This window comes from Trachurus trachurus (assembly GCF_905171665.1).
Source record: "Trachurus trachurus genome assembly, chromosome: 18".
NCBI lineage: Eukaryota > Metazoa > Chordata > Actinopteri > Carangiformes > Carangidae > Trachurus > Trachurus trachurus.
Window position 1 is genome coordinate 6,266,901 of NC_139909.1, and position 8,692 is coordinate 6,275,592.

The window sequence follows — 8,692 nt, forward strand, 5'->3', positions numbered from 1 at the left end:
ATAAAAACACACCCAAAAACCGGCAGGATGGTTTTTAAAAGCACATCCAATACAGATTGTAGATAAAAATGCGATAATTGTGAGTTGTGTGTAAGAGAAGTGTGTCGTTGTTGTTGTTGAGGTTTACTGGCAGATAAAAATGTATTGTTTTTGCCTTGTTTTAGTGAAAACCTCAGCTTCTGGGAACTGATACCTGTAGCTACATTATGGGTGCAAAATCTACAAAATGTTGAGTATTTCTACCTGGAAAAAAAAAATGTCTATGTAGCATTTCTAACCTCAGCTGTAGCAATGTAGGTTGCTGCATCAAAAATACTTTTTTAAAATGAAGGTTTGGCTACAAGGTTTAGCAAAGTAATAGCAACGCAAATGAGTGGTCACATGATCAGACAAGTTGTATGCAGTACTTTGGAAGAGGAAATGACGACAGTTGGTAAAACTATTACCTCGCCTGTCCAGTCTAAGCGACTATCACCTACCACCGAGCTGTGTGCATAGTTTTCTTTGCAATGGAAAGATGATTTGCACCTTATAAAGGTGTTTGGCTGCTGTTTTTATTTGGAGGTAAAACAGTCTGGGTAAAACATTTTTAAACTTGTTTAAAACTAGTGATAGTCCTGACTTTTTTTCAGCATTGAGTTTTTGATCTGAACCAATGGCCAAAGCTAAACAACTATTCACTTGTATTACTATTTGGATTGGTAGTGGGAGTGGATAAAAATCTATTGACCACTTTTATGTCTTAAATATGAAATTTGAGTGTTTTCTCGGTGTGAGAGTTTCATAGGGTTGGAAAACTCCCTGGGTGATGTAGTTGGATAATGCGCTTGTTACATTGTATGGATTTGAATGGTTGTTGTGAATTCTGTAGAAAAATGTGAACTTAAAAACACTTTTTTTGTTTATATAAGAGCTGAATTTGTGAATAAAGGATATGAGTAAAAAAAGTACAGCATTTACATTTACAAAATAAATTCATCTGGTATTTTCAGCATAATTGATCATTTTATACTTTTACCAAGTGAAAGTAACTCTGTCTAACGACGATGTATGAAAAACTGTAGCACTGACCTAAAGAAAGAAATTGCTGAAGCTTAAGTTTCTCAATCAAACTTAAATATTTATTCATAAAACTCTAAGTCCCGCTACAAAAAAAGTAAAATCTTACATCTTTCATTTTACATTTCCCCCCTCAACAAGCATTACTGTATCCCTTATGATATATAAAAAGACAAAAAAATATACAATGACCAGGTTTATAGTGTCTTTGGTACAAACTATCAGCAATAACTCTGATTACAGCTCCCTTCACGCTTCTTGAAAAAGATCCGTGCTACTTTTCTCAATGTTCTGTAACAGAACGAAAGCAAAAAGAAACAAAGAAAAAAAAAAAAAAAGAACACATCAAGAATTATGTTAACAACACATCAACATTCAGACACAAGTTGACAGCTCTCAACGTTTTCCCAAACTTGATGCATCCTATTGAAAAAGGACACAGACTTTACAAAAAGCCAGTGGAAGACTATTTTTGTGTCTTGCCAGCAGATCGCACTGGAAAACGTAATTTTACAAAAAAACTCCCACAAAATGATTAAATCTTCCAACACAGTTGACGAGGATACGCCATTCCTCCCATTTCCCAATAGAGTGCCAATTTTGATGCTAATGATTGTGCAATGATACTGATCGTGTTTCCGATCTCACATTAATTTGACCAGTTGGCAGTTGAATTGAGCTTGTTACTATGGGAACAGCTTCGACAACAGATAGTGAGCTGGTTTGCCAACTGTTGTTGAAGTTGTTGCTAGAGTTGGGATTGGTTGTGCAATGCTAATTGTTGCATTTCCCATCAAGAAACACTGATCTTATTCAGATCGCTTTGTTTACATTTTAAACGGAAACTTTTTATTTGCTAGTTTCATTAATGATAGGATTTATCATTAAGCCAGTAACCTAAAGGACAGCTTCAACAAGAGTTAGCTTATTAGCCAGAAAACTTTTGTTGAAGCTAGTTACTGTTGCTTCAACAGCTAGCTAGCTATTATTAAAGCTGCTCGATTTGACTGTTAAATCTAATTAGCTAGCTAATTTGGAAATATGGAAATAAACATGTTTCTGCAATGAGTGTACAATTTTTGCCTTTAACGTTCAAAATAGTAAACGTAAAAATCCGTCAGTAAAGCTGAGGAATAGGAATCTGATTGAAGTTTTTTTCTGTTCGTAGCATTAGATATTTAATCACATTTATTATTATCAGCGGTGTAAAAAATAGGAGTGAAAACAACCTAATTTAACCCTGAAAACTGAAATCCAGGATCAGGGAACTGTAATCGAAGAGCTTTACTGAAGACAACAAAACAAAATGCAAAATTGGCATATAATCTGTCTCAAGTGCTACTCAACAAACGTATCCTATAGAAATATACAAGGTCAAGGCAAGCCATGACTCCAACCATACCACTGCTGATGGACCAGAAGCCTCTATCATATATTATTCATGTATGGTTTCAACAAAAAAACATCTTCATTATATATAAAAAAAAGTCTTCTTTTAGAAAACGACTGATTGGGTGAAGACTTAAGGCACGTACGGAGGATTACTCGTGGAAAAAAAAGGTCAACTTTATTTTTAACAAATTCAAATCAACTTCTTACAAAAAAAAAAGCAAAAGGAAGAATGAAACAGAGACAGAAAGAAAGAGAAGAAGTTCTTCATGACCCTACAAACGGGCCACGACATCCACAGATCCAACTGACAACTCAGGTCGTACTTTAGATTCAAAGGTGCAGTCGTCTGTCGAATCCAATCAGGGCAGAAAAAAAGGTCTTCAACCAGCAGCAGTGTGTACATAGATGTTTATATATATATCAAATATATAGTGTATATATTACATTAGTAGTGTGTGTGTGTGTGTGTGTGTGTGCATGCATGTGTGTACTGTATGAGTGGATGTGTGTGTGTACAGTGAGGAGACATCGCACAGCAAATCTCCTCCGTTCCCAAATCACCCAGCAGCGTCACCGTACGGAGACACAGTCTCTCTCTCTCTTCGTTTTCCTCCTCCGTCCATCTGTCCATCCGTCAGTTGGTCGTGAACCTGACGGAGAGAGAGAGAGAGAGAGAGAGAGAGAGAGAGAGTGAGTATTTGGTAAACAAACGATCTGGGGGAAGAGGCATCTTGTAATGAACAATGAGCTCGGATTAACTCTGGGAGTTTCATTATTTCCCAGGCACCCTGAACGCAACCTCTCACTTAGAGCTGAAAACATTACTATACTATATATTTATATATGTAGAATAGAGTGGTTTTATGGTGCATTTATGATAAAATACAATGAAACTGAGATGTAATGTCCACATATTCACGAAAACACACTCACTTTGCTACATACACATGAAAAATATAAATAAATAAAAAAGAATTCCGGCCATTTTTGACCCCTAAATCGTTGCAGTGCAGTGGTAAATGCCCATAATATCTCTGACTGTTTATTTTTGTAAAGAAATAATCACAACAAGGAAAAAGTGTTTGTTTCTGTGGCGGGGAGAGCAGGCGCTCTGTGATGGGATAGTAATGTCTTCCCAGGATGTTTCAGAGTTGGGCTATCTGAGGTGAGTGGCTACATGCAAAAACACAAAGTTTATACTGTTAATACTGTACACTATATGAGTTCAGTGGTGTCTCTAAGGATTCCAGTCATGTACCACAGATATTTGATTGATTGTAACTCTGGTTTGCCTGCATCAATTTTAGTTGCGACAACGATTTAGGGGTCAAAAATGGGCGGAATTCTCCTTTAAAGGGACATTGTGTAACTTCTCCTGTTGTCTATTCATGAAAATCGATTATTTCGATATTATTTGGTTATTTTGGTCTGCATCAATTTTAGTCGCGTGATTTGCTTCCCCCAACACTGGGTGACCATCAGGACAACGATGTAGGGGTCAAATATGGCCGGAATTCTCCTTTAATTACGTAATTTTTCAAAACATAACTTGAAGTTCACTCCTTCCTCAAGTTTTACATGTATTTGATGATGAGTTATAAATAAACATGTTGACGTACTTCTGGTACCTGGCGATGATGTGCGTCACCATCCTGTCCGTGATGCCTGGACAAACGTCTTCGGCCAATCGGATGTTGCGCTCCAGCTCCTCGATGGCGTGGCGCTGCTCCGAGTGCTCTTTGTGCTGCTGCTTCAGCTGCACGGGGAAGAAAAGGCCGGATGAATCTAATCTGGTATCTCTGACGTGAATGGTTTTTTATATTTAACAAGTGGTTTTAGGTTTATTAGTGGTTTTAAGTTTCTATGGAGAAACTGACCTCAGTGAAGACCGGGGAGATGACCGTGGTCAGACTGGCCGATGTACTCAGCTGATCCTGAACCTGCTCAAAAGAAGAGAAAGAAACTGTAAACAATGAAACCAAGACTATCCTCCATTTTTGTGTTTGTTCAGCCCTGACCGATGTTTGTCTTTAAATATCTGATGTTTTTCCTTTTTTGCTTTTTCAGTTTGAATCACGACTGATTTAATTTGTTTGTTTTTTTTGGACAATAATTAACAAAAAAAAAGTTTTTTAATTTAAAGTAAAAACAGATTTCTACTTAGTAATGCCAATTCCCAAATTGCAAAGTGCACGTTATTATTACATCACAATATCATAGGCCATTGTGTGTCTGTCTGCATATCTGTGCTTATTTTTAAATATCGTTGATGTCTGTGTTCATCTTTTATGTTATATGTGTGTGGTAAATGTATGTTAACTGTTAATTGCACATTGGAGTTGGGGATTTCGATCCTCGATGTGTAATTGACAGTTACATAGTGTGATTGACAATAAAGTTCACTAACTAAAAGGTAAAATCAATGACTGCATCAATATTCACCTGCGTCTCGTCATAGAGACATATCGACCATGATTTCTTTAAAAAGGCAGAAAGTTTCTGTAAATTACATTAAAATGTGAATTTGACTTTGTAAAATGTATTTCTAACGTTACTAAATCAAATCTAATTCACATCCTGACCCTAAAAAATGGAAAGATTTAAAAGAAAAGTGTTTTCTGACTGACTTTCTCTCTCACCGTGCCGTTGAGAACCTTCCTGCCCTCCGTCTTCTTCTTCCGGACGGTGGTGAAGGACCATTCAGGAGACTCACTGTTCTCCTTGTTACTGGACTCACTACATAACACAAAAAAGAAAACCAGCAGTGTCAGAGAGTTACATGCAGTAGTCGAGTTGAGGGGGGATGAGGGGGGATGGCATCCCCCCTGAAATAAAAACGATCAAAATCATCCCCCCTGAAAAAATGCCATCCCCCCTCTCCATCCCTCCCCTTTTTACATTAAACGTTGGACATATAACTTGTAATTATAGGCTGTCCAATCAATTTTAACGGCGTCAATTTCTTTTTATCTATTGATAGTTGATTTCATTAAAAAACATTTGCACAAATCAAGCCTATCCACTTTTCCAAAAAATTATAATTCAAGGGACATTTAGGCTATAATAGATAAAAATGTGCGATTAATCGCGAGTTAAGTATGACATTCATGAGATTAATCGGGATTAAATATTTTAATAGATTGAAAGCCCTAATTATTTCATCATTAGAGAGTTGAATAAAAGAAATAATACAATCTGAGGGCACAAATAAAAAAATTCAAATAAACTTGGCTTGATTTGATTTGATTTGAGAGGATTAAGAAGTCTTATTTTCAGTGTTTTGTTTTGATATCGAATTTACATGAATTACCCCCCCGTTTTTTTTAAGGTGAAAAAAATAGACCATCCCCCCTGAATTTTTTTTACAACTCGACTACTGGTTACATGTCTTTTGGTTGTGGTATTACAATGTTTTTAACTCCATTCAGAGTCTCTAGTGGCGTCTCTGCAGTGAGATTTATACGTTGTCCATTTGTCCCATTTAGTGTTGAATTCCGTTTGTTGGAGTCTCAGTATATATGTGAGTCTTTCCATACTGTCCATCTCCTCGACTGTGTCCCATCTGTCCATTCTCAAACTTATCTTCATCATTTTTATTTATCCACCCGTTTCTATTGATTGCATTATTTAAAAAAAAAACTTTCTGTAAGTTTATTGTTTCTCTCAAACACAAATAATACAGATTAATATATAGAGTCAGAGGGATTTAAATCGATTTATCTGTCAATAAAGAGAAAAGACAATTTTCATTTCTCTCTTTTCTTTTCTTTTTTTTTTTAGGGTACATGTTTATATGTAATCAATCAGAATGAAAATTGACTCAAATTTGATCCGGTGACTGATGATTTAATATATTTTCTTATAAATTCTTCTGTTTCCCCTCTCTTCTCCTTTTACTCTATAAGAATAGAAAATTGTATTGGTAAATATGATTAACTCGATCTTGTCTCATCAGGCCGGTATCACCTCTGACTCTCTGGCTGCTGATAAAAGTTGAAATTACCCCCCACAAATTGATGTTAAAAATGTATAATTTCTAAGACAGAGTAGATCAACATGAACATTTACTATGAATATTGAAGAAATATGTTCAAATATCAGGTTTTTATAATTTCATATTGTTCATTCATATACAGTATATCATATTGTATCATACTGTGTTGTGCTGTACTGTCACCAGTCGCTACGTCAACACCTGTGACCACGTTACCAATAAAAGTTGAAATTACCAAAAAAGAAAAAGAAAAAGTTACATTTTGAAGGACTATAACTACAAATAATAATTAAAAAAAACTGAATAAAAATGTAAATTATTTCTAAGACTGAGAGCAAACATAATTAAGATCAAGTTGTACATTTACTATGAATATTTAAGAAATATGTTCAAATATAAGGTTTTTATAATCTGATTTCATTACATTTCATATTGTTAATTCGTATATATCATATTCTGTCATACTGTGTGACACTGTGACCATGTTACCTGTCTGAGTCGTCGGAGCTGCTGTCGCTGTGCCCCTCCTCCTTCCACCTCCGGTACCGGTCGATCAGCTCGCTGAGGTAGGACGTCTTCTTACAGTGTTTGACGATGAACTTGTGTTTGAGCAGCTCCTTGGCCGTGGGACGCTGCACCGAGACGGAGACACAGAGAGACAAAGAGACAAAGAGACAGAGGTGAATTACTGTCTGTAGTCCACTGTGTCTTTCTCACATGGTTTTATATACAGCTCTGGAAAAAATTAAGAGACCACTCCCAAAATGATCAGTTTCTCTGGTTTTACTATTTATAGGTTTGTGTTTGAGTAAAATTCTTCTTTTTATTATTATTTTTTATTCTATCGACAACTACCGACAACATTTCTCCCAAAATTGAAATAAAAATATTGTAATTTAGAGCTTTTATTGGCTGAAAATGACTAAACTAGTCTAAATAACAAAATATATCAAGTATTTTCAGACCTTGAATAATAATAATAATGCAAAGAAAACATGTTCATATTTATTCCTTAAGAACACAGCAAGAATATTTTAACTCAGGAAGAGTTTATACATCAGTTTTTGTGGGATAGAAGGAGTTGTGTTTGTGTTGGCGTTTAAAAAAGAAAAGGAAAGAAAGTGTCCACCAGGAGGCAGCAGAGACACAGACACAGTGAAGTGAAAACAACTGAACCTGAAGGAAGTTACACACAACTCAGAAATACGTTTAAAAAATACTGAGAGAAAAATAGAAGAACTAATTTAATTCTTGTCCTTTTTATTTCTGGTGAGAGTTTAATTGTTATTCGGTTTTTACAGGTAAAACATAGAAATAAAAAGACAAACTATAGATTATATTGAACTAATAACCTTCATGTGTTTAGATTCTGCACTCAACAGTTTCATTATGGCTCAAAGGGTCAAAGTTCATCGTTATAATAATTCAACTTGAGTTAATGACACAAGTGATTTAAAAAGTCAAAGTTTGAGCTTTTCATTGATCGGGTCCTGTAGGACTCTATCAGATCAATAATCAATAAGTAAACGTGGCCACAGGGTAAAGTTATGCTCAACTAAACCCATGTGAGAGGTTGAGGAGGGGAAACTAAACTACGGTGGCCCTGAGGGTTCAGCTCACAGCTCACAAGCAAAAAGACCGTTTGTAACTGTTGCTTGTTTCTTTTCTTATTGATTTGTGATTTCATATTAGAGGGGAGGATTTTATCTATATATATATCTATACCTTAGGCTTCTTTTCCTCTCCTAAACAATTATTTGCCTTTGTATCATGAAATATAATGTTTTGTGTTTTTATCACTGTGCTTATGAATAATTAAAAAAAAACACTGTTTGTGGGGGAGGCAGTAAAGTGACGGACCAGTCTGGGGACAAGATGGAGGAATGGAGTTCTGGATTATCAACATGTTTGGTTTCCTTTCAGTTACATCAATGTTATAGAATTAAAGGAATAGTTCACCAAAAAATGAAATTCATAGTAGTTTTTTATTCCTCAAAGTGCATCTGGAGACTCAGGAGGCCGGTTCCTAGTCCAACCAAAACTTTATATGAGAGTCAATAGGGACCGACACAAAAACGTCCATAAAACTACACAAAAAACATTTAATATTCCTCCACACTGCTCGTCCACTGCAATCCAAGTGTCCTGAAGGGATATACGTATAGTCACACGCGTGAACATCAGAACACAATCCAGGACTGTTGAGGCTGTAAAAACGTCCTAAATGAGGTTGTTTCCAGTAAACTC

At 35.7% G+C, this 8,692-nt stretch overlaps 1 protein-coding gene across 3 annotated transcripts in view; it reads right to left on the minus strand.

Moving 5' to 3' along the window:
• Nucleotides 1–1,139: 1,139 nt before the first annotated feature.
• Nucleotides 1,140–8,692, minus strand: part of stk26 (serine/threonine protein kinase 26) — a 40,483-nt gene continuing 32,930 nt past the window's right edge. The window contains exons 8-12 of one of the 3 annotated variants that reach the window (XM_083993362.1): nucleotides 6,935–7,077; nucleotides 5,091–5,187; nucleotides 4,329–4,391; nucleotides 4,071–4,207; nucleotides 1,140–3,101 (exon numbers count right to left, since the gene is read on the minus strand). In XM_083993362.1, the coding sequence (XP_083849488.1) occupies nucleotides 3,086–3,101; nucleotides 4,071–4,207; nucleotides 4,329–4,391; nucleotides 5,091–5,187; nucleotides 6,935–7,077 (456 nt within the window). In that variant the 3' untranslated portion in view covers nucleotides 1,140–3,085. Of the gene's footprint in view, nucleotides 3,102–4,070; nucleotides 4,208–4,328; nucleotides 4,392–5,078; nucleotides 5,188–6,934; nucleotides 7,078–8,692 lie in introns of all 3 variants that reach the window. The other 2 variants (XM_083993361.1, XM_083993360.1) reach the window with 2 other exon arrangements.